Source organism: Leishmania infantum, chromosome 32 (genome assembly GCF_000002875.2).
Source record: "Leishmania infantum JPCM5 genome chromosome 32".
Classification (NCBI taxonomy): domain Eukaryota; phylum Euglenozoa; class Kinetoplastea; order Trypanosomatida; family Trypanosomatidae; genus Leishmania; species Leishmania infantum.
Window position 1 is genome coordinate 355419 of NC_009416.2, and position 25288 is coordinate 380706.

General features: G+C 60.0%; 5 protein-coding genes across 5 annotated transcripts; all 5 read left to right on the forward strand.

The window, feature by feature from the left end:
• Positions 1 to 471: 471 nt before the first annotated feature.
• LINJ_32_0980 (conserved hypothetical protein) lies at positions 472 to 2586 on the forward strand (the record flags this gene model as incomplete). The annotated part of the gene is made up of 1 exon (XM_001467741.1): positions 472 to 2586. One exon carries the CDS (start codon positions 472 to 474, stop codon positions 2584 to 2586), a length of 2115 nt encoding a protein of 704 aa, XP_001467778.1.
• A 1036-nt stretch (positions 2587 to 3622) lies between these two features.
• LINJ_32_0990 (conserved hypothetical protein) lies at positions 3623 to 6814 on the forward strand (the record flags this gene model as incomplete). The annotated part of the gene is made up of 1 exon (XM_001467742.1): positions 3623 to 6814. One exon carries the CDS (start codon positions 3623 to 3625, stop codon positions 6812 to 6814), a length of 3192 nt encoding a protein of 1063 aa, XP_001467779.1.
• Positions 6815 to 7830: 1016 nt separating this feature from the next.
• Positions 7831 to 10635, forward strand: LINJ_32_1000 (conserved hypothetical protein; the record flags this gene model as incomplete). The annotated part of the gene is made up of 1 exon (XM_001467743.1): positions 7831 to 10635. One exon carries the CDS (start codon positions 7831 to 7833, stop codon positions 10633 to 10635), a length of 2805 nt encoding a protein of 934 aa, XP_001467780.1.
• A 3946-nt stretch (positions 10636 to 14581) lies between these two features.
• Positions 14582 to 15397, forward strand: LINJ_32_1010 (putative ubiquitin-conjugating enzyme protein; the record flags this gene model as incomplete). Its single annotated transcript, XM_001467744.1, has 1 exon — positions 14582 to 15397. The coding sequence occupies one exon, from the start codon at positions 14582 to 14584 to the stop codon at positions 15395 to 15397; it is 816 nt and encodes a 271-aa protein (XP_001467781.1).
• Positions 15398 to 16428: 1031 nt separating this feature from the next.
• LINJ_32_1020 (conserved hypothetical protein) lies at positions 16429 to 22095 on the forward strand (the record flags this gene model as incomplete). The annotated part of the gene is made up of 1 exon (XM_001467745.1): positions 16429 to 22095. The coding sequence occupies one exon, from the start codon at positions 16429 to 16431 to the stop codon at positions 22093 to 22095; it is 5667 nt and encodes a 1888-aa protein (XP_001467782.1).
• Between the last annotated feature and the right edge of the window lie 3193 nt (positions 22096 to 25288).

Here is a 25288-nt window from a genome sequence, read left to right on the forward strand (position 1 = left end):
CCGTGCTGAGGTGACTGGGTTGGCGGAGGGCTGCAACGCGTGCTGACGGCTGCTTCGCCACACGTGATGGTCCTGTTGCAGGCCGGGGTGGACAGAGTGGTATTCAAGCTATGCTGTATGGTAGAGAATGGTCTTGCTGCAAAAGAAGAAAACGCTGTCGGCTGCTTCGCTGGTTTCCTACGTCGTCTGGGTTACGACTGCTGCAGCTCCCCCGTTACTACCACATTTGTCAGGGGCCGACTCTGCCGCAGAAGCTTTCCATGCGTGCCGCTGTAGGTGGTTCATGTTCCTCCTCACTTTATGCCGTTCAAGCATCCCTTTTCGTTCTCTTTCGAAAGCATTTAATCACTGTTCTTCGCTCCTACGAGCTGGCGCTCGCTTCGTCATGAGCGCGCAGATTCACGTACGTGTACGCTACTACGGTCGTCCTAATCCTTTTCTGATCTGTTTTGGTGGTGGGGCCGTGCAGACATGTTTGTCGAAGCGGTGGTCTTGGTGGTGGTGCTTCTCATCTGCTGGTATGTGAATTTCCGTCCACGCTCGACGAATCAGCTGCGGCCTTCTTATCAAAGTCATCACTCAACGTCCAGCGTTCCTGCCGGCGACTATGTCGTCATCGGCGGAGGCGCTGCAGGGCTTGCCGCTGCGGCGGAGTTGCTGCGTCGCACCAACGAAATATGTCACATCGTCCTGATCGAGAGTGGGGGGGACCCGCAGCCAGCGTCTTCATCAGCCCTCCTCTTGGAAGCCGGGCGACGCGATCGGCTGCTGTCCTTCGCGCCGGACCTTGTCCAGGTCCCACTGGAAGCGCGGCTTAAGGGAATGCACCCCACCTTCCTGGGCGGCACACCCGATGAAGGTTACCTTGCTCAGCGCCCATGGCGCTTTTTCCAGGCGGAGGAGGCCCTCGTGGCCGCCCCCGCGACGGCGGGCGAAGCAACGGTGACAGCAGCGGCACCAAAGGCGAATCGATATTCGCTCCTCCAGTACGCGCCCTACCCTCGCGGAGTCGGGCTGGGCGGCACAGCGCAGCTGGATTGGGGCATGCACATGAACTCTCTCTGGCCAATCGCGGACGAGTCAGTGCCATGTGCCGAAAGCGCATCGTCCCGCGCGGCGCAGAGCAGCTGTGAATCATTGCCGCAGTGGACTCGGTTGCCTGTGCGCTTCGCAGCCGTCCGCAATCCTCTCTCCTGGGCCTTTGCCGAAGCCGTCAAAACCCTCAAGCTGGCTGCCCCATACCTGCCCACGACGTCCGTGCCTGTCAAGCGGGGTGTCGTGTTTCCTTGCTACCTGTACCTCGACGAAGATGGCAGGCGTCTCGCATTGCCTTCCGCTCTGCTGGGCGATATTGCCGCCGACACGCTGCACCGGCGACTGAGCGTGCTGACAGGGTACACGGCAATAGACGTCGACGTGGCGACGCAGGATGGCGGCGAATCGGAAGAGCGTGGACTGCGTGTGACAGGTGTGCAAGTGCGCCCCAGCCGCGGCGACGCAGGTGCGATCGTCTCCATCCCCGTCGGAAAGGGCATAGTCGTTGCGGCCGGCGCTTTACACAGCCCGCGCCTGCTACAGAGGGTGGCCAAACACCCTGCTCTGCACGTGCTGAGGCCGCCACCGTCCACAGTCCCTGTGCGCGATGCGCTGGCGCTGCCGCTCATCTTCTCCTCGGTGCCGGCAGTATCGGCGGACAGCTTCAATGCGCGGGATGCGAGGTCGACTGCGATGTGGTGGCTCACGCAGCGAGGCCCGTACTTGACACCGCTGTGCGACACTCTCTTGTCGCTACCGCTGCCGCACATCGCCCCGCAGGCGGAGCTGCGCGTTGTTCTCTTCCCCTTTGGTGGGCGCGACGCCGCCCGCTTCAAGGGCATGGGATGGGACACCGTACTCGGAACTCCGCTTCAGGGCTTCACAATGCTTCTCATCGTTCATGGTATTGATGGGTTGGAGCATGCGCTGGCGCTGGATACAAAGGCGTCTCCACCTGGTGCAACGCATGCCTGCGCGCTCTGCTCTCACCAGGCTGTCTGCCCTTTGTCCGAGGAGGTGCACCACCAGGTCCAAAACGCATTCCTTGCAGGCATCAAGGAGTGCCGCCGCCTCAGCGAAACCCCACCGCTGTCGAATCTAACGTTGGAGCCGGGAGTCGAATCAACTGACTTTACTCTCCTCGTCGCCAGTGACGAAGCGAAGGCTGTTCGACTCGCGCAGCTTTCCCGACTGCCGCCGTCGAAGCACTCGGCTCGCGGGAAGGTGGAGCTGAAAGAACTGCGCGAGTGGTCGTACCGCGTCACGGCGACGGAGACGTACATGCGCCGCTATGTGGACGCGCACGCATATTGGCTTGGCTTTGCCAGTGGCAGCAGCGAGGCCTTTTTGGCCTCATCGTCGTCTGCGTCCTGCTCGTCGCGGGTCACAGGGCTGCGAAACGTGTTTGTTGGGGACAGCTCCGCAGTTACCACTGCGCAGTGGTCCGATGTGGGAAAGCGCGATACACTCGCGGCGGGCAGCCGTAGCACCAGCATGGATGCCGCAGTGCGGGCGGCGACGGAGCTTGTGAAAAGCTGCGGTGATTTGTAGGGGCGTGGGTTTGAGCAAGGGGGTAGTGCAGAAGTGTTCAGGAGGACGCGCGCGCAGCTGCGGGGAACCCGGGCGCTCTCGCGCACACGTCTTGTTCCGTGTGTGGCGTCTGCCGATGGCGCGGGAAACCCAAACGTATCGAAAGCCCTCTCTATGTCTCCCCTAGCACTTGGCGCGCGCTAAGGATCATGCCTGTGCCCTTGGAAATCATGTCGCTACAGGCTCCTGCTCCTCCATGTTTTACCCGAACAACGTGAGGCAGCGTTGAAGGAGTTTGTATGCGGAGCTCAAGTGTGCGTGCTCGTAGGTTTTGGCTGTCGTTAGGTCCCGTAGATGTTCACAATGGTGTTTTCTATCGACGTAGCGCCAAGCAGCAACGCGAGGAGCCGGCGAATGGGGAAGACGGGCATGGCATGCTGCAGTGAGGTGACATTGTACGAGCCTGCGCGGAAGCGACTAAAGACGAGGCTCGCACGCCGAGCCACTTCCTTCTCTTCCTCGACTCTCTCGACACCCTGACGTTACTTGAGCTCGCGACGTGCTGCCGTGGTGCGATAAGCATTGCATGACCGTACGCAGAATGTCTGCATGTGCTCGTGTAGGTGTGCTGGCTACCGCGTCTCCGCATGCGCTCTGCGCTTTCTTTTTTCCGCTTCACCATCCTCGTTCGATCTCGTCAATTCCCATCCTCCTCTCTCTATCCCTCTGTGTGTAATCGCGACCACGGGCCACGGCTTGCCGTCAAGCGGCCGCGGTGGGGCGAGGCACGCTCGCCCCTTTACACTGACGCTGATGTCTCCCGCTGCTAACACAACCGTCAAATCAGCACACTGCACCTCGTCTCCGCTTCTGAGACGCCGTCGGACAGCCGCCAGCGGAGGTCGGGAAGGGCTGTGCACCGCACTGCTGTGCAACCGATCTCCCCTCCCCCCTACCCTCGTGAGAAGCGGCGAATGAAGCTGCTTCCAAGACACCTAAAGCGCGCACGTATCCCAGAGCAACACGCAACGGTGCACACCGCAAGACCACGACCATCATGGCGCACACATCAAGCGTGGCATTGACGGATGAGGAGGTGCTGCGACGCGTGCAGCTGCTCGGCGACGCAATCGCCGAGGAGCAGCGGCAAACTAAGCCTTCGGTCGGCCTGCGGCAGCCGTCGCGGGACTGGCACATTCAGGTTCGGCTGCTGGAGGAGGTGACGTGCTTGCTCGCCGACGACATCTCCGGCCGCCGCGCCTTTGTGGGGTGGATGTCCCTCTACATGAGGAATTGCCTGCTGCACGCGCTGCAGAGCCGGCGCGCACCAATCGCGTTGGCAGCGGTGAACGCTGTGGGAACGGTCGTTCAACATGGCGCCTGTCGCGGTGCTGTTGCAGTCGTGTGCTCTTGGTTTCTCGCCTGCCTTGTGCGGCTCGCCGCGAGCTCCTCTGCAACGTCGGCGGTTTCCGCCGCGGCAATGTGTGTGCTCCTCTCCATGGCACAGAAATGTGTGCTTACCCTCGAGGGTGTGAACAGCCTCTTGTGTGACTGCGGTGCTCCCAGTGCAGCCGTGCGCCGGCGTTCTCTTGAGGTTCTGCGCTCCTACCTGGAAGCGGCCAAGGGGACATCAGCCCAGCTGTCTGTCAAAGCCTACACTGAGGCGGTCCGCCGCGTGATCAGCGATCGCATGCGTGACGCCGACGCCGAGGTTCGGCGTGCGGCGCGGCGGTGCTTCTGGGCCCTGCATGTCTTGGAACCCGCGTCTACAGGGGCGCTGCTTCGCGTACTGCCCGCGGGTCTGCAGCGTCAGCTGGCCGCTGAACGCGCGGATGCGATGCAGGAACTCAAAGCAGTGGAGCTCCCGCCGGCACCGCCTACGTCGCCGTCGTCGGCTCTGAGGAGTGGCCGCGCTGCGCACCGGAATCCACACGCTTTGGACGCCGCACACGCGTCCCGCACCGTCACGTTAAAGGATGATCTGCAAAGCGCAGTGGCGTGCCGTGCGCGCGCGGTCACGCCACGCTCCACGTCTCCAAGCAAGGCACGTCGGCAGCTGTTGCGGTCGGCAAAGGAGGCGGCCGCCCACCAGCAGAGGCGCACTATGCTTCCGACGCCGCATTTGTGCGCAAGTGGACCGGGTACCTTCGCCACAAGTACTGGATCTACGCGCCTTTACGCCGCATCGCGTCGTGCCGGTGGTGGCACGTCCTTGCTCACATCGATGGAAAGCACCGACTGGTCCATCCGGCGTGCTGCCGTCCTTGAAGGGCAGAGGCTGTGCGAGAGCGGGTCCTTAATGAGCGAGGACATCGCCCAGTTACTGACAGGGCTGCTCATTCGTGTTCAGGATATTCATTTTCGCGTTGTGGAGGCGGCACAAAATTTTCTGCGCACGCTGATGGCGCGGGCACCAACGGCAACGCAGAACGAGTTTCAAAGCCTGCTGCCCTTCCTGGTGAGTGCCCTCGTTCGCAACACGAGCCACGCTCGACCGGTCGTGCGTGCTGGTGCTCGTCACTTGCTCGACCGCATTGCGCGCACCCATGAACCCCCGCTGGAGGTGCTGAAAGCGGTGCTGCGCGCCGCGGACGACGTCGGCGGCGGCAGCGCCGCCATGGATCAGCGCTGCGCGGAGCTCCTCCATTATGTGATCGTGGTACATCCCTCTCTTTTCGCTGAGACGTCGTCGATGGGCATCGCTGTACGGGGCATTCTCGCTCATCTGCGCGCGCTGGAAAGCCGTCAACCAAAGGAAAGCAGTCGAGCTGGAGTGCGGGTGGCACAGGTAAGCTGGTTCACTGCGCTCGGTGCAGCGCTGCTTGCGTGTCCCGAATCCTTTCGACAGATAGCGGAGCGGCTCGCGCCCTCGGAGCAGGAGGAGGTGCGTGCGGCCCTCCGCGAGAGCTTTGGCTTGATGGACAAGGACTGGGAGGGGAAGTTTTCGGACGTCTGCGCAATAGGTAACGAGCGGCTGCGCTGTCTCTTTGCCGAGGAGCTGAAGGCCTGCGCGATGACGGAGCGCGGTGTGACCGGCACTTTCGAGCCGCTGCCCGGTGCAGACCGCCGAATGACCAGGGGCGGTGGCGCGTCGGACGTGGCACCTCTGAGTAGTCGTGCGCTGCAGAACGCCTCAATGCTGCTGCGTGAGTTTCTCTCGGTCGACGAAGCCCGCCTTCTGTCATCAGGAGCAGCGCGAGAGTTGCCAGAAGACGCCGTCGCCGGTGCCGCTTCTACGCCAGTGCTCGCAGCTCTGCCTGAACTGGCGCGGCCGGCTAATGCAAGTTGTGCGCCGTCTCCAGTGCTTGCTGGTGTCGATGGGGGTGATGAAAGCAGCGTTGCCCATGCGACTGTGTCGCGGCGCGCCTGGCCCGGGCCACAGTGTGGCAGGGACCCTGTTGCTCACTTTCTCCGTCAGCGGCCGTACTGCAGAGACACCGAGGAGCGGCGCTGCGCCCTGCTGTCCTTGGCGGAGGCGCTACGCGCTGGCGGCCCCGGCGCTGAGAGGGAGAGGGGAGCGGACGTATACCGCCCGGATTGTGTACCAGAGGATGTGGAGCGGCTTCTGGTGTACTGGGAGCGCGAGCTATCCGGTGTGGAAGGGGCGACGCACCACAACGTGCGATGGGCTATGGTTAAGGCGTTGCAGGCACTCCTACAGTGGCCCGCTGCCAGATCGGCCGTGTCGCGGCAGCTGACTCGCGTATTTAGCATCTGCCGCGCTGGCCTCGACGACCCTTTTTTGGAGGCACAGCTGCAGGCGGCGTGCTGCCTCGACACCCTTCTGACCGTTTGCAAGCCCCCAGCGGATCTCTGCCTCAGCGCCATCGCCAGTTGTGTAATGCGGTGGTTGGAGGGTCCCATGGGCGACGGCGCCACTTCAGGCTGGCTGGAACTTGTACACATGAATCTTCGAGTCGTCGAGCAAGCGCAGCCGTCGCTAGCAGGGGTGAAGGGCACCAACAGACTAGCCTCTGTAGTGCTGCCAGACGAGACAGACTATCAGCGTCATCCCACCCTGACTGCTGCGGTACTCCATCGAGTTGTAGCCGTGCTGAACTGCTGCCTCAACCATTGTCACGTTTCTGTACGGTTGTGTGCTGTGCTGGTGCTTGTGGGGATTCGGCGCGCATTGGGGGATGCCGTAACGCTACCGTTTCTGGCGCCGCTCTCTGCTGCTCACATGCGCCTTGTTGACGTCTACCTGGACAAGGTGATGGAGGAGCGTCCATGGCGCCTTCTGACTTGACCAGCTTCACGCTGCGGAATGGTGATGTTGCTGGCGGCCGCACCACAACGCTACGCGACTGGTGCTACACAGCAATGCTGCTGCAGTGGCACGAGTATTCTCTTGAGGCAGCGAGAGCGTGCAGTTTGCTCGTTAAAAGCTTTCTTGTGCACCCCAACTTGTTCGGCTCGCCTCACTCACCCCCCCCTGCTCCCCCGTCGCAACGGCGTCTAGAGCCGTTTGGACGAGAGCGTCCACTTGGATGTGCGTGGATTCGCTTGTGCGTGTCTGGGGTCGTTTGATCCTTCTCCATCCTTTCACGCGTTAGCCTCACATGCTGCACTATCCTTCCTCCACGTGTGTGTGTGTGTGTGTGTGTGTCTGTGTGACGGCGGGATGGAGACACGTGTGTTTTGTGCTGTTTTGCTGTGGCTCTGTTTACGCGCTCTGTATCGATCCTGCCAACGCGCGTCCTCTTCCCTTTGGCGCATGGCAGGCGGAGGGAGCACGAGAGAAAGGGATAGAGCGGCAAATGAGGAGATGAGCACGTTGCGTCATTTCGCGTACGTCTTTTTTGGCCGAAAGCTACACCTGCATGGGCGCACAGTGCCCCTCCCCCCCCCCAACTCTGCCCGCGCCGCCCCTCTCCTTTTCCGCCAAGAAGCTACCTTTACACCCCTCCTTCCCTCCCTCTACGTTATCCTCTGTCGCTGTTTTTTCAACCGTCGATTCCCTTCTGCACACACGACGTCCACACTCACGCCTAGATGTTCACGTGTTTGCTAACTCCAGATACGTGCACATTGTATCCTGTAAGAGCTTCCCTTCCCCCTCCCCACCCCACCCAAGCCATTGAGTCCACCGATCAACAACAGCACCAACAACGTAATACAGAGGCGATTCGTCGTACGAGTACACACTCAAAAGCTTCGCGCGCGCACGCCCACCAGAAGAAGAGAAAGAGCTCAACCCTGTTCGCTGCAGGGGCACGCTGAACACTCCCACACTCGCACGTAAAAGTACAGACTTTTAAATCCATGTCCTACGTTGTGTACGCGGTGGAGAATGCGGATCGGATGATCCTGATGGGTCCGACGGTGGCGGACCAGCCCACCTTCAAGGCCATCACGCTTAGCTACATTCAGGCGCCAAAGCTGGCACGCCGCACGGCCTCTGGCGACTTCACGCCGGAGGAGCCATACGCTTACGAGGCGGCCGAGCTTATCCGCTCCACCTTCATTGGCAAGCAGGTGCAGTTCGTCGAAGACTACTACATCGAGGCATTGCAACGAAGCGCCGGCCGCATCATGGGCTCTAACCACCAGGAAGCTACGGGCATGCTGCTCAAGGAAGGCTTGGCCACGCTGCCCGACCGTATGCCGCCGCGTATAGAGAAGGAACTGTACGAAATATACTCGCAGATGTCCGCATCAGCGCGCGCGGCCCGCAAAGGTCTCTTTAGCGGCGATAGTGCCAAGCACGTGCGCCACATGAGATCGTATGCCCCAGAGGAGCTCGCAGAGAAAATTGAGGGCGTCAAAGGCCAGCAGCTCTTGTCGCGCGTCGAGAAAGTGGTGTCGCCGACGCTGCTCATCATCTCCGTCAAGGAGCTAGGCGACACGCAGTTCGCAGCCCATCTGACCGGTGTCACCACAAAGGACAACGGCGACGAGTCCATCAACGCCGAGGCCAAGTTCTTTGTTGAGCGTCTGCTGCAGAACCGCAATGTGAAGGTGCGCTACGACGGCCTCGACGGGTTCAACAACGTCATGATTTCCATCATGTCCCCAAAGGGCTCCTTCCAGGAAGAGCTCCTGTCCAAGGGCTACGTCAAGGTTCATAACATGACATTGCCGCTCTCCACCCGCATCGACGAGATCGCCTCTGCCGAGGCTGCCGCCAAGAAGAAGCGCGTCGGGTGCTGGAAAAACTACGTGGAGCCAGTTGTGATCGCTCCGACCGAAACTGCCAAGGACGACAACGGTGCCTCCGCCCCTGCTGCTAACGGCGAGGAGGCCCTGGTCGACTCCAAGGCCCCTGCGGCACCCAAAGTGGCCGGTCTTCCGACCACGCTGCCGGACGGTACCCCCGGCCCGGTGTACACGGGGCCGATCGAGTTTGTTGGCACGCTGGTGCAGGTGGTGCACGGCGACACAGTCGTTGTCCGCGACGACGCCTCTGGTCGCCTCTTCCGTGTCTCTCTGGCTGGCGTGCGCAGCAGCAAGAACATTGACCGCGACCAGGACGGCAACTCGCCCGAGACGCGCGTTACGTACCGCGACTACTCGTGGGAGGCCAAGGAATTTCTGCGAAGCCGGTACATTGGAGCGAAGGTGGTGGTGCTCGTCGAGTACGCGCGTGTGATGCCGGAGACGAAGGAGATCCGCCCCGCTGCAACGGTGGAGGTGAAGCACACGGGTGTCAACATTGGTGTGGCGCTGCTGGAGACCGGCTACGCTACCTTCTTCCTCGGTCGAAACGACAAGAACTCCAAGGCGAGCGAGCTGGCCGCCGCCGAGGATGGCGCGAAGGAGGAGAAGAAGGGCATTCACCGCGACACCCCTGCGCCGCCGATGAAGGTAGTCGAGCTGAACCATCTCGGGGAGACGCGCAGCCGCTACTACCTCAGCTTCCTCCAGCGCGGTATGCAGGGTAGCCGGCCGCCGTCGCTGAAGGGCGTGGTGGATCTCGTGCTCGGCCCCAGCTCGCTGCGCGTGTACATTCCGAAGGAGAACTTTCAGATCCCGGTCAAGGTCGCCGGCATCGTGACGCCGTCCGCCGCTTTTAACCCAAACGAGAAGGCGGACCCGTTTGCGCAGGAGGCGAAGGACTTCGTGATCGACCTCGTGCAGCAGCGCAATGCCACCATCCAGGTTTTCACCTCCGACCGTGCAGGCAACTTTATCTCCTCTGTCACCCTGGAGGACGGCACAAACATCTCCGTCGCGCTGGTCGCCGAGGGCTTCGCGACGGTGGCGAACGCCGACCGCTTGCCTTTTGCGCAACAACTCGTAGACGCGGAAGGTGCCGCGCGCGAGGCGAAGAAGCACATCTGGTCCGCCACGGGCGCCATCCCGCAGCGTGCAGTGAAGATGGAGCAGGAGCGCGCCGCCTCCAACCCGCAAGCGCTGGCCCGCGTTGTCGACGAGACGTCCAAGTTCGCGCCGTACATGATCACCGAAATCGCCGACGACGGGCTGTCGGTGTACTTGCAGGGCTACGACGCAGAGCAAGACAGCAGGAAGGGTCACATCCAGGATCTCATCAACCGCACCGCCGCCGGCGATGGGCACACCCCCAAGAAGGGTGAAAGCGTGATCGCCCAGTACAGCGGTGACAAGACGTGGTGCCGGGCCACAGTGCTCAAGGCCCCACGCGACGACAGGGCGGAGGTGAAGTTCATTGACTTTGGCAACACCGAGACCGTGCCGGTGAAGAACATCCGCGCCGTGCCGCGCGGCCCCGAGTACGCGCTGGTGCGCGACACGCCCGCGTTTGCGAAGCTGGCCCGCCTTGCCTACCTCAAGTCTGGTGATGCGAATGAAATGCTCGCTGGCGCCACCTACGCAGCCGTAGAGGAGTACTCTGACGGTGAGGTTCTGGCGAAGGCCGTGTACCGCGACGGCCTTGGCAACGTGTATTATACCGTCACCACCAACGCGAATGTGCCCTCGCTGAGTGAGACGCTGCTGCAGCGTGGCTTGGCTCTGCTGGACCGCCGGGCCTCTGCGGTGGACGCTACGGATTATCGCCGCCATGAAGCTGCGCAGGAGATCGCACGTAAAGGGCACAAGAACCTTTGGCAGTACGGCGATATTGACGAGGCTGACGTCGACTACTAGAGGGGTGCCGTACACGCGCGCACACACAAGCACGCGCACAGTTTCACACAAGCCCCTCCGCTAGGGCTTCTTTCCTTTTTTGTCTGTGCTTCTGGCTCCAGGGAGTGAGCGCCGAGTGCTGCCGAACGTCTCCGGGTGAGATCGGCAAGAATGTGTGACTTTTGTCTGTGCTTCTTACGACGATGGTGTCTGCATGCGTGCGTGGCGAAACCTCAGCGACTCTTTTGCCTTCACCGCGCCAGCCCTCTCTATTCCTCTCTCATATGCGCGTTTGCCCTCTACTGTCTGTGTCTGTATATATATACACACACACACACCTGTGTGTTTGCCTGTGTGTATTTGGACGGGGTGTGCGTGTGTGTGGATGAGGTTTCTGTATTTTTTTGTGCGTTTTCGTTTTCCACATGGGCGTTTCTTCTGTTTTACTTCTCTTTTTCTCTATGGATGCTCCCTACCACCCTTAATGATTCCCTAGTGTTTGCTCTTTGTCATTTTTTTTTTGCGTGCGCACGCGGTATCGCTCGCTGAGAGATTGTGTTCGATGTCGCGTGCTTGTACTTCCTTGTCTCTCTTTCTCAGTGTCTCTGTAGAGGGATGCGGGTTTGGCTGGACAGCAGGATTCACTGTCATGCGTCGTAACTCACGTGCCCTTCTGCGTGCTCTCACCACTTCACCCTGTCTCGCTGATGTCTCCATCACGCTTGTTTGTGTGCCTGAGTGTTTCCGCTCGCGTCCTCTACCGCATGCGTGAGGGTTCAGCGACGGAAAGCTTACTCGCACGCGGGTTGTGTGGCTTTAGCCGCCCTGCTTGTCAACTAGGTCGGTTTCACGTCCCTCTCTCCCGTCCGCGTTGCCTTTTCTGTAATTGGCGTTTTTCTTTCCTGTGTGCATACGTCCGTGCTGTTTGGCCTCAACGCCCGGTGATGTGTTGGCGACGTGAATAATAAATGTGTCTTTCTTTTCTCCCCGTCATGAGCCCTGCGGGAGGCGATACGTGCAGCCGGGCAGCGAGGTACATCGCCCCTCCCTCGATCTCTCCAGCCTTTTATCTCTTTATCTCGGCTGGTCAATGGGCAATGTGGAGATTCCATGAGCTGGCGTCCGAAAGATGAGCGCGTACCATTTCGATTCACGACTTGCGTCAACTTAACCGACACGTGCCGCATGTGGTGGTGGTGTTGCGTGGATGTCGATGATGTGTTCTGCGTTCTTTATCACGATCTGAAAGGGAGTTTACCTCCTCCACCCTTTTCCCTGCACATTATCTACGCGCTTGTTTGCGTGGGCCTCTGCAAGCCGCGCATGGGCTGGCGGGCGGGGGCGTGTGCTGACAGCCTTTTTGTGCGCATGAGGCAAAACAAAGCAAACAGGCACCAAGACGAAGGTGGAACGAGCGAGCTGTGCAATGACTGCTGTTGTAGCGCATTAATGCCGAAACGCGTAACAGAGGACCTGATGCGACTCCTGCCAACCGCGTCTCACTGCGCTGTCGCTGTATTTTCTCACCGTGGTCGGTCTTCGCGCCATCGAGGAACCCTCTCCCCTCTTTGCTTCGTTCGGTGAACGCAGTGATAATGACGGTGTGCTTTGTGAGGTGCGAATTTGAGGAGAGGGGTGTGTGTGCCCCGTACACACGCAGCAGGCTCTGCGGCATAGTCCAGGCACCCACTATTTCTGCCCTGTCCTCATCCTATCACAACAACGAAATAATGTTGTGCACTCTCTTTGTGTCTTCGTGTGCCGTATCCTCTAATGTGGTGTTTGCTTCCTTTTTTCTTCCTCTCTTGACTGCCCCCCCCCCAACCCCGGGTGACGGAGGGGGGGACCTCAATGTGTGGTATCTGAGGGCGCGGCGCACCCCCGACACTGTCTGTGTGGAGAAGCGAAGCAGCCATCCCCCCCCCTCCTCTCCCTGCCGGTGCACGACCACCTCTGACCGTGATAGGGTCAAGCGCCCACGACGTAGGGGAGGGGGGAGAGGAGAGCAGAGTGATTCACCGCTACGGATGTTGGCGGTCAGGTCCTGGATGGCGTTGTGTCGGTGTGACCTGCGACGTTGAACATGTTTGCACCACCTGCATGATGGGCAAAGCGCTAGCGTGGCTCGAGCGTACCTCACACCCGGCCCCTCACACTGCGCACTGGTGTGGGGCGCCTGAGCCACCGCGAGCGGTGTGTGTGTGCGCGCACCACGCGGTGAGCTTCTCAGCGGGGAGGTGGGCAGACTTTGAGGCAGGGGCCGTGCTGAGGTGACTGGGTTGGCGGAGGGCTGCAACGCGTGCTGACGGCTGCTTCGCCACACGTGATGGTCCTGTTGCAGGCCGGGGTGGACAGAGTGGTATTCAAGCTATGCTGTATGGTAGAGAATGGTCTTGCTGCAAAAGAAGAAAACGCCATAGATGCGCTGCAACCTCTTTCTTTTACTATCCCTCTCCCGCCTCTTTCTCCTCTTTTCTTCCTTCTGCTCGCATCACTTTTTGCCCTTGTTGCTGACGCACACACGACGGCCGATTTTTTTTTTGTTGGGGGGGGGACGTGCACGAAAGATATCAGCTTCCCCCTTCGCCCTTCTTCCGATTCCCTTGCTCAGTGCGACGACCTTGCAGCTTCATTGACGCGCAGAGAGAGAGGCTAGTGAGAGAAAAAAGAGGAACCATACTAAGAAGCATCAAACGTAGCACGGCGCTTGGGGTCGGCACGCATCGTCCTTGAATCATTGACTCGAAGGCACACGCACACCGATATATATATATATATACATATACATAGTCCCCTTCCTGCTACCGCCAATTCGGGCATCTGCGCAGAACTTTTGTGCTACAGCGATACAGAAGCAAACGAAGCACAAACGGCGGAGGAGGACATAAAAAGAATACGATCGGGAAAGTAAATCAGTGAGCATACTTATGCAGGTGTAGTAAGCTGATAACAACTGCTCGCGTCTGCCTGTGTCGTTCATTCACTTCTCCTGTCCTTCTTCCTCATTAGCTCTTTCCTCCCTCTTCTTTTCGTTTTTTTTTCACGTCCTGCTCCTGTACGCTGACCCCCACCCACCCACACACTTCCCCCGTGAAATTCACACCTCGATTTCTCTCTCGGTGGATGCGTCCTTGTTGTTTTTGAGGCTGCGCTGACTTTACTGCTGCTGTGGTTTATCTATACATCTTGGTAGCGGCACCTTCTGTCCATTACGTTTTCCGTCAAGTGTGGACCGCCTCTGCCGTTGCTGTTTTTCGTTGCCCCCTCTTTTGTGTGTTTATTTCGTCTTGCGGTCGGTGGTTGTCCTTTTTTGTGGCAGGCCCTTTGTTTTTTTTTTCTTCCTCTTTCTGTTATTATTATTACTACTATTATATTATTGTGTTCCCCCGACACCGTTGATCGGTGCAAGGGAAAGCCCTTTTGCCCCGACCCGCCCCCTCCTCACACACACTCACAAAGAAGGGCCGCTTCTCCCCCGATAACAGCGTGTCTGTGTTGTTGTTTTCACCACCCCTCTTCCACTTTTTCCCACTGCGCGCGTGTGTGTACAAACCTGCTCTCTCACCCTTTTTTCGTGTGTGTGTGTGTTTTCATCCCCAGTGCTCGTCTACTTGTGTGTTGTGCTCGCGCTGGTATTCCTGTTGCTTACCTTTACACGAGTCGAGGTCTTGTTCCGCTAGCGTAGGTGATTGCTGTTTACGCATTTGGTGCGCAGCCTTGGCATTGAGTATACGCAAACAGAGAGAGGCGTGCGCGGAGCTCTCCATCTCACTCATCTGTTTGTTCTGTATTGTTTATCACGCCACGCTTCTCTGCGCACCAAGCAGGGCAGTCAAAACCCCCTGCCTTCCCCACTCCGCATACACATAGGAGTGTTGTCACTCCTCAACGGAAGAAGAATTCAAGGGCGTCCTCCTAAGCAGCAGCGGCAGCAGCATCACACACACACACACACACACAAAGAGCGATGTCGGCTCTTCCGCACATTCAGAAGGAGTTCCGCAACCTCACGAAAGACCCGCCGGCGGGCTTTCGTGTGGAGCTGAAGGACAACAGCTTCTTCACCTGGATTGTGTGGTTTACCGGCCCGGAGGGAACCCCGTACGCCGGCGGCCAGTACAAAGCGTCGCTGACGTTTCCGAAGGAGTTTCCGATGGAGCCGCCCACCTTCCGGGTCATCTCGTCCTTTTGGCACCCGAACGTGTACGCGGATGGGCGAGTGTGCATTTCCATTCTGCATCCCCCAGGCGTGGACGAGATGAACTCGGAGGAAACGGCGATGATGCGCTGGACACCCGTGCAGACCATCCGCTCCGTCCTGCTCTCCATCGTCTCCCTTTGGAGCGACCCCGATCCGTCCGACGCCGGCGCTCCGGCGAACGTGGATGCCCTGGTGCAGTACCGCAACAGGCGTGCTGAGTTCGACGCAAAGTGCCGGAGCCTGGCAGAGAAGTCTCTCACGGAGCTCCCGGAGGACTTTGAGCCGCCGTGCATGGAAGAGAAAGTGGAGGTGACCAAGGCACCGGGTGACACCTTTGACTATATGCTCTCCGAGGACGATCTTGAGGACGAGGACGACTTCGACGACTTCAGCACCCCTGCCCCTGCCGCGTCCGCTAGCGCTGGCGCAGCCGCCTCAAGCGATCCGGCAAAGAAGTATGCGGAGGAGCTGATGCAGCTCCGCGCGATGGGAGTCGGTGAGGGCAAATCCGACGCTGACCTGCTCAATCTGCTAATCAAGCACCGTGGCGAGCTGGCCAGCGTCATCGGCGACTTATCATGATTGTGTGCTGACGTCACGGACAGACCGCGGAAGCAGCAAAGCACTCGCGACGTGCGAGTGTGTTTCGACTGCTTCGTCTTTTCTGTCTCTTCTTCCGGTGCTCTTGTGTGAGGTGTGCAGCAGATGCTCTTTCTTTCTCTGGTACGTTTTATGTGTATGCTTGCCCGTATAAGAGATGTGTGTGCATGTGGTGGTGTAACTGTGTGCTTCCCTGTCTCTCTTGTCTCCCTCGACGTTTCGGCGCAGGTGCGGCCAGGCGGTCCTTGCCTCTCGGCGCTGCTAGGGTTGACATCAAGGGCACGAACAGCAAGAGGAAACAGAAGGAAGCGCTGGGGAAACTACCGCAAAACCGCGAGCCACCCTCTCCGCGTGTGTTGCTTGATAACAATTGGCAGCCGAGTGGACCGAGACACATGTTGGTGTGGCTTTGTGGCGGTCGTGTGCAGGTGACGCGGGAGGTAGGGGGCGAGAAATAAGGAGCGAAATGATTTTTTTTTAAACCTTCCTGTGGCACCCCCGTCTCTCGTGCGCTGTGCTCATTCCTCAGCGCCACGGCGGGGATCCGCTTCGAACGCGTTCCTGCGCGCATAATGCCCCTTTTCAGTCAAGTCGTTCCGGCTTTTTTGACTCATAGCTGGATCCCGAGTTTTACATGGCCTGATTCACGCGCACTGCCAATGCGCCCTCTGCGTTTCGCCGTGTGCTTCACTGATGTACTTTGTCCCTCGACGCCGCTCCTTACGATTGCCCCGTTGCTTTCCTTTCACGCGTTAAGTTGCCCTTGGTGTGCCCGCCACATCCCGCCACACGCTCAACCTCTCTCTCACTGATACCCGACGGACGGCGGCTTGCAGAGAGGTGAGCACGGAGGAACAGACGCACAGGCATTCGTTCAGAGCATTGAAAAGTACGTTTGTGCTTTGCCTTCCTTAGCGCTCCGCTGCGCACTAGAATCCATCACTACCCTCGCGCCCTTGCCACCCTCTGCGCCCAGTTATCCATTCTACCTTCTCCCTGATATCTACGCTTGGATGCCCTCAAAGGAGTTCTCGGTGCCTTCCCGCGCCGCCTGCCCTGTATCGTGCTCATCCTTTGTGAACAGCCGCTTCTGCAGCTTGCCCCTCTGGGATGATGCTCAGGTGGTCCAGGAAAACTGGGGCGGCCCGCTGGCTGTGCCCGTAGCGAGCGGCGGGGGCGACGACGGGGGCAAGGAAGCAAAGCAAGCCTTGAGCAAATCCAAGAATATCACTGGTGGCAGGAACGCGCTAACGTGCGCGGCAGAGGCGCACTTTGAGGACGAGGCAACGCGTCACAGCGTCGAGGATTTTATCGCATTGCTCTGCCCGCCGCTACAGTCGGACCCGGAGGCCGGGGAGGTGTGCGACGGGTCCTCGCCCAACGAGGTGACCTGGCTTCGACCGGCGGAGGTGTTCTCCCCTTTCCGTCCAGTGGTGCACCGCAACGTTACACCGTTCGTTAACCCGTACGCAACGGCGGAGACTTTGGTGCCGGTCGATGCCAAGGCAGAGGAGACACGGTGCCAGGAGCTGTTGTCTGCTGCCGCTTGCAACGCCAACAACAGCACCGGACACCGCAAGAGCGCCGGTCTCGCGCGGCAGAGCGACGTGGCGACTCCTGAGCCGCAGGCGTTTCATCTGCTGTACCCCGAGACCATCAGCGTACTGGACACGTTCTCGCATGAGGAGAGAGGGCTTTGGTCGAACTGCACGCCTACAGAGTCGGTGAGGCGATATCGAGCGCTGCCCCCGCTAATGCAGCCTTACGATGGCGCACTGATTGCTGGCTGCGCCGAGACGCCGGCGCAGGCGTGCGAGTCGCGCTACAGCACCAGTCTGCGCCACAAGCTCAAGCAAGCCGAACAGCTGGCTGCCCTAACAAACGCGCCGCCGTTCCTGATGAGTGCCTTTAACAGCGCTCTGCTGGCGGTGGAGCAGGCGCAGCGGTACGTGCCGGAGGGGTGGTACCTGTGGGAACTTGTATACCCGCATGCCCCCGGCACGTGCCACCCAGTGTACAACCCGTTTGGCAAATACGCCGTGAAGCTGTTCGTCGACGGCGCCTACCGCAAGGTGCTTGTGGATGACTGCCTGCCAGTAGACGTGCTTGGCCGTCCGCTGCTCAGCACTACAAGCCGGAAGGAGCTCTGGCCATGCCTAATCGCGAAGGCCGTGCTGAAGGCGCTCGGCGCCGTCAGCGGAGTGCAGGCCTTGACCTCTTCACCGGAGCTGATTGTGGCGACGCTGTTGGGCAACTGGGTGCCGCAGTACCTTTCCCCGAGACACAACACCGTCTCTGCGACCGCGCTGCTTCTCCTCTACCAGCGTCAGCTGACGCAGCTGGAGAGCCTGGCGGAGCCGTTTGCGAAAGAGTCGATCGCAAGCGCAGCGGGGCATGGCGGGGCCGACGGCACGGGCGACGTTACGGGGAAAGACAGGAAGAACAGTGCGCGTGGCCAGCGCGTGTCGGTGGTCACTGCGCCGCAGAAGCGCACCCCGTCAATCGGCGCTGGTAGACCTTCGGTGAGGCGGCAGCAGAGCAGCCGTTCAAGTGGAGTCTCTGGCGGTGACAACGAAGAGGAGGACGCACTGAAGCCGCTGAGGGCTACGGAGTATTGCGAGCCGGTCATTGATGAGCCCCTGCCTGAGCAGCCCTTTTACGTCTGCGGCTTGCACGCACCGCCCGCTGAGGCGCTGAAGTCGGAAGCTGCACATACCGCCCGCGGCGGCTACGGCTTCGGACCGCAGCTATATACGATCCACGCGATGAGGCCCTTTCGCAACACAGTGGCGCTGTTGCTGCACACCACTCCCCGCGCGTGCCTCTCCGAGGGAGTTTTCGAGGAGGATAAGGACGCAGACGACGTGAGCACACTGCATGACTGGAGCAGTCGCACTACAAAACGCGGTGCGCATGCAGCCAGCTCAGTGAAACCGCCACGTGCTCCCGACGGTGTAGCACCGGCCGACGCCGTCGGTGCACAAGGGGGCCCGACTCCCATCACGGACATGGTCGTCATGGACAGCGACAGAGCGGCTTCTGTGACTTCCTGCTGGCTGACGCTGGAGGAATTCATGCTACGCATGGACGCGATCATTGTCTGGCGCAAGCTGGCCGGGCGGTATGCCAACGCCGTCTCCGTCAGCGGAGAGTCTCTCCTGCGTCACCAAGGCCATGTCTCTGCGACCGGAGACAACGGGGCCAGTGATTCCTCGTCATCAGCGGCGTCGCGCAAGAAGTCACCGCCCGCGCGCCGCGGGGAGACAGCGACGACGGCCGCCGCGGCATCCGGTGCCACCGCACAGCCCCCTACTCCATCGCCGCCGTCGAGTATGTGGTGGAAGCTGACGGCCGAGAAGGCGTCGGAGGCGGTTGTCATCGTGTCGTGCCCGGCGCTGACGGAGGCCGTCGGTCGCGGCACCCTCGCCGAAAAGGTGCCGCCGGCGACGGCGCCATTGTCTCACTCTTGGCTGTCGGTGGGGTTGCCGGACAAGGTGGCTAGCTGTGAGGAGTCACTCGAGCCCGCGGGGGCACAACTGCAGCGGCGCGTGCACTTTCACCACGTTCAGTGGGATCGTGCGGAGCCGCTGAACCACATCGGATCCCTCACCTACGCGAACGGCGTTCTGTGCTCGACGGTGCTGTACTTCCGCCCCGGTGTGCATCTGATCCGCGTTGATCTACACCACGTGCAGGTCGCTGATAAAATTTCCTTTCTCTCTGACGCTGAGATGGACGTGCAGTTGGACCTGTCGCACGACGCCAGCCGCGACGGATTTGCATGCGTGACAGACGCCGGCGTATACCCGGCAGTGCAGTCGTGCGACACGGAGAATGTGTGGCTGAAGCGCGTCTTCACCCTCGCTGCCCCGACGTGTGTGACGCTGCAACTGTCGACGCTGGACTCCACCGAGGATGTGGGGGCGCACCGGCAGATTTACACCGCCGCTAGCCGGGCATCTGCAGCAGCGTCGGGTGGGAGGGGCGGCGGCAACCACAGCAACGCGGCGGCGAGCGGGCGGGGCGCACCGCACGGTGGGGGCACCGCTGCGGGGGCTGGAAAGTCTGGCAACGCGCCTCCGGGGCCAGGCTCCACTGCCGCGGACGGAAAGAAGCGCGGTGATGGAACGCTGACGGCGGATGCGAAGAATGGCGTCGTATCAACCGTCCCGGCCAGGGATGCCTCGGTGCCCATCTTGCGGTTCACCTCGCTCGTGCTGGTGAACCTAGACCGCCCAGAGGACTTCTGCGTCGGGACTGCTGGACGACTGGTGAAGCTGCATCTGAAGCCGAACGAGAAGGGGTATCTGATCATGGCATACACCGTTGTGCCGTCCCTTATGGCGCAAAATGCGCAACGGCATAACAAGGCCGCTGACGTGGCCGGCGGTACGGGCTCGTTGCTGCCAACGATCACGCCGATGGACTCGCTCGCAGAGGAGGAGGGGCTCCAGCCGCCAGAGTCGTCGTCGTTGGGTAACTCATTTTCTCCCGCTGCCTCCACGGCGCCACCGCCGCTCTTTCCTGCGGGGCGGTGGAAGCTGGTACTTCGCTCCAATGCGGAGCTGCAAACCTTCGACGCCGTTGCCCACGACTTGCATAACGTGGCGATCGTGGCTGACCTCCCTCGTGGTGGATCGCCGATCCTGTTCCGCCGCACGTGCACGATTGTGGAGACTACCCATGTCTCCATCGTCGCGGACCTGCGTGCCCCCGTTCCCATGCCGTACACCGTGCGCATCGTGCGCCTGCCTGCGCCAGCAGCGTCGACGTCGACATCCACTACACCGAGAGCGCTGCGGGGACCTAACAGCAACATCCTGCCTGCCAGCGTGCCGGAGCCGCTCGCGATAGATGCTGGCCGCGGTGCCGGGGCAGCGCCTTCGCGCGGGAGCATGTTTGTCGTATACGAGTCGCCCCCCACGCAGCACCGCCTCTTTGTCGCCGACGTTCTTCTCAGTGCTGCGGCCGACACGAGCTTGGCGAAGGGCGGCAAAGGGCCTGCCACGTCGAGTTCGACAGGGGGAGGGATGACGGCCTACGCTATTGAGGCCGCCGTCGCCGAGGCGGACGCTGCGGCGTGGAACGAGCGCTGTCGGCGGAGCCAAGAGGACGCGTTTCTGCAATACCGCGAGGCTGCAGAAGAACAGGCCTCCGTTTCGAGCGGGCGCGACCTGGCCGAGTACCAGCGAGACCCTGTCGCCTTTGTGCAGCGTAAGAGGGAGGCCTCCGCTCAGCGCCGACAGTTTGCCACGGAGGCTGCTGAGAAGGCCACACCGCGCTCGACAGCGATAGCGCGGAAGCGTAGTGGCATGACACGGCGACAGAGTCATCACCTGTCTGCGGGGCTGGAGAACCTTCCGAAGGACTCGCCTCGTCGGCACTCATCGTGCACGCAGCCAGAAATGGCGCAGGAGGGCGACATTCGACACAGCCTGGACAATGTAGACCCCGACACAATCGTACGCATGAGCGTTCACCTGAGCTTCTCCACCTCGCGCGCAGAGGTGAAGGCAGACACGCCGGCGCCAGACGCGCTCGTGGAGCTACGCAAGCACATGAGGGAGACGGTGTCGTGGCTGCAGGAGTGGAATGAGCCCGGCTCCGCTGGTGGGGACTCGACGGCAGCCGCGTGCAGCGTTAGCCCCATGGGGGCTGCCACCTCGTCGGGCGGCAAATCGGGGGCGCAGCGGGGTCAGCGCGATGCGGCCGCCGCGGCTGCCACCGTGGAGGATGCTTTGCGATCCGAGGCAGCCCGGCAGAGCCGCGTCGAATACCTGCGCAACCCGCAGCACCTCTTCGTCCCCTCCTTCGACTCAGAGTACAACACGGACGCTGCCGAAACGCCCACCATCGCCTCCTTCGCACATCGAGCGAGGCACGACGCCAGCGGCAACAGTAGCGGGACCGGGGCTGCTCACTCCGTAGCAACCGGCGGCATTCAAGGCGCACGCTCCTATCGCAGGGAGCTCTCCCAGGCGAGCGTAGGCACGTGTGCGAGTCTCTCGGACGACCCTCATGCGCCGTACTCGCCACCCGTGCTGATGCAGGATGGACCCGCCACGCAGTTTCGCTACGCGGCCCCGCTGCAGCAGCCGCAGTACTGCATCGAGCTCCTGCCACTGCGAAGCTGGGAGGAGTCTCCGAGCGTTGCCAGTCAAGGTAAGGATGGCGCTGGGGGCCTTGGTGCCGCTGGGGCTGCGGCGACCAACCGCGGAAAGCGACTGAAGAGCTCAGGCTCACCGTCTGCGGCCTTGTCTGCACCAGCTCGTCCGCACGGTAGCGGGCCGGTGATGACGAGCGGCAGCTCTCCCCGATCCTTTGCGGAGGTGACGCCAAGCGGCCTCTCTACCGCAGCTGCTGCCGCCGCATGCACCCTGTCTTGCCCGCTCACAGCCGCCGAGCGCGAGACGATCCTTCTGCGCATGCGTCGACCCCTGGCCGAGGCGTCGGAGAGCTGGGACCTCGCTCTCGGCCAGGCACGCGTTGCGAAGAGTGAGAGCCAGGCGCAGCTCCGAAGTAGCTTCCACGCGTACTATGAGGCGATGGTGGAGCAGAAGGCGGCGAGCGGCGACATGAGTAGCATAGCTGTTCCCGTTGTGTACCACTCCCTGCTGGGTCTCAAGGAGGAAGACCTGGGGGTGTCACTCAGGCCTACAAAGTCGCTTGTGCTTACGTAGGTCTATTGGTTTGCTTGCGGGGTTCTTGCCGGGCACCGACCATCCCTCCGTTGTGCTCATCGGTAGACGCGATTAGGGGTGAACTCAGTGTTGCGCTTGTCCCTTTCTCCTTCACCTCCTCCTCCCCTCTCTCTTTTGCCCCCCTGCAGCGTGTCCATGTGGGTCTTTCCCTGAAGGGCGCTTCGTTCATCGACTTTACGGTCTTCATTCATGTACAAGAGCATCTTTTTGTTTTCTGTGGTCGGCGTTGCGTGATAAGCGCCTCCTTTTGCGTCTCCGTCTTTCATGCTCCCTCTTCGTGGGCGCACGCGGCGCCTGAGAGGCTGTCAGTCTGCCTTGCAGCGCCTCTCCCGTGGCCCGCCGATGTACTAGGGCGTTGCCTCTGCCTTCCCCCTCTGCCTCCCTCTCCTACGCTGAAATGTACGCGGAGGCTTTTGAATGGAAGCGGATCTGCGCGTGTGTGGCGGAGTGACGAGAGGGGGAGAGAGGGGTTGCGGGAGAAACCCGTTCCGCTCTCGAGCAGTGTCCCTGGCGACACCTTTCCGAAAGGTAAACCAAACGGTTTAACTGAAGCACGCATGCAGCAGGAAGTGGCGGCTCCGTGCCGGCTGTGGCTCATGCCCAGGGGATGTGCGATCCCCACCGCCGGCATACATCCGGCCTTTGTCGCGACCAAACGATCTGTGCATCACCGCCCCAACGGCACGCCTTTTGCATCCTTGGCCCTCACCGAGAAAACGGTGACAGCTCGGTAAGCGAGAAAGCGAGGAAGCGGACAAGCACACGCGCGCGGACGTGTGGTGCTGCGCAGGCGCGCTGGTTGCGCACGCACACAGAGATGGTCGTCTACTTCCCCTCCTCTTGTCGAACGTCGTGCTTTCCTTCACCAGCACCACCGTCCCTCGCACTCCCTGCAAGTGTCTCCTCTCCTCACCCCGTACTTTCTCTTTCGGAAATATTCACTCCATCTTCTCTTTCTTCGACTACTTGCGTGTGCCGTCACACACACACACACACACACACACACACGCACGCACGCACGACGAAACTCCGTCGCTCATCCGTCACACTCTCGCACATTATACGTGCACATACGCCTACATTTGTGTGCGTGGATCTACAGACTTTGCACTTCACAAACCATTACTTCCATATTTCTCCCTTTTTTTTCTTTCTCTAGTCTCTTGTTGTATCAGGAAAAGACGTGTGTGCGCGAGTGCTGACCCCACTTCCGTCACCCTTCTTCCACTCTTGACCCATTTCTATCTCTGTCACTCTCTCTACTTCCGAGTGCATCTCGTACCTTGTTCTTCTGCCCGCTTTCATATTGTCCTGTTAGCATTCCTTTTCCTTCTCTCGCCCGCTTGCGCCCCCCCCCTCCCACTCATTCTCTCTTTCCACGTGTCTCGTGCTTTGGTGTGTGTGCGCGCACCCCTTCGGTCACGCTCTTCCCTCCTCAACCCGCCACCGTCCTTCTCCCTCTGTGCTTTTTCTTGTTCGACACTTTTTTCTCTTCTTATTCGCCCCCTCCGCGACGTTCTCTTACGCGCGTGCGTTAGCGTGTCCCTCCTTGTCGCTCTTTCTGTGCGTGTGTGTCTGTCTCTCGCTTTTTCTTTCATTGTGGAAGTGCATTCAGAGCTGTTTGTTCTGCTCACATCAACGACTCTGAACGTAGAACAGAAAGGAAGCGACATAGGTTGTTTACTCTTGTGCTTGAACCGTTGTTTTCTTTTTTTTTGTGCTAGTTTGCTCTTGTTCACCCTCCCTCCTCCTCTCTCTGCGTGTGCCTGTGCGTGTGTCTTTGTACGCGTGGTTTTATTTTTGTTGATTTTGTTTTTTCTTGCATTTTCACATTTTCTTCGCTCGTTTCTTTCGTCCCCCCTCTCTCCGCCCCTTCTGCTCTCCTCTCCTCCCTCCCTCCTGCGTGCGTGTGTGTATGCGTGTCGCTTCATGTCAGATTCGTTTGCGCTTCCTGTAATTGCCGTAAACGTGGTTGTCTCTTTCATTCTTTATTCCTTACCGCGCGCGTTGTTGTTGCGCGTACGTGTCTTGGGGTGTATGCTTGTTGTTTAGCGTCTGTACTTCTTTGTATTGATTTCATTTTTCGTTCTTTTATCTTTCAGGCTTGCCCGTTTCACATGCTGTTCGATTTGCGTCTCTCCTGATTTTGTTTCTCGTCCCCTCCCTCGTTTTCTCCCCCCTTTCTGTGTGCTCTTTCTTTTTCTATCGTCGACTTCATCGTGCCTTTCACCCTGTGTGAAGGCTCTCGGTCCCCCTCGACGTTTCATAATCACCACCACTCTTGTCCTCCTCGACTTGTGTGCCTCACGGCTGCACCCCGCCTTCTCCTTACCTCCCTCTACCAGGCGGCGCGCATCCTTCTTGCTCCTGATTGAGTCACCCCGCACAACTGGTGTGTGTGTGTTTTATTTCAAAGGTGATTCATCACAGAGCGGGGTAAGCCCTTGCGTAGCATCGGCAAGGTGAGAAAAATAACGAGCCAGCCACGAGCGTGAACTTGTCGGCACAGCTCCAGCGGAAGGGGATAACCGAATCCTAGAAGAGCGCCGACGAACAGCTGCGCAAGCGCTTCCTGACGTGGCGGTATCGGTGAGTCGAAGCTCTTGTTGTGAGTACAAAGGGACGACGAAAAAAAAAAGATACAATATTGAGAATACAGAGACCTATCGCGTACGCCCCCCCCTCTCCAGTCATTGAGGCTGTTTCACAAGAAGGGATACAGACAGCGGCGGGCGCTCGTGTGATTATCGCTGGCTTCCCTCTTTTTGTTTTTGCCTCCTACACCCCCTGTGCTCACGTTTCTGCGGGTTGTGTCTGCATTGCTGTATCCCTCGCTGGCACTGGTTACCTGCAACACGTGGCATATATTTGTGTTCTTTGTTTTTGTGGTGCCCTGCTTCGGTGGTTCTTGCGGTCTTTCGACAAGAAAAGCATTCGCATTATATTTGCACCTGCCGTCTTTACTCTTTGTGTGCGCGTCCACGTCTCTTTCCCCCCTCCTGTCTTCCTCTGCTCTTGGTTGCTTGCTCTGGTGTCCGTTGTGTCTCTCCATATCTCCTACACATCTCACGTCTTTTTTTTTATTCTCGGTCCCCTTTTTTGTCTGCGCTTTATTTTTCGTGTGTGTGTGCCTGTCTGTGCGTGGGTGTGTCTCTCGTACTCGCCCTTTACA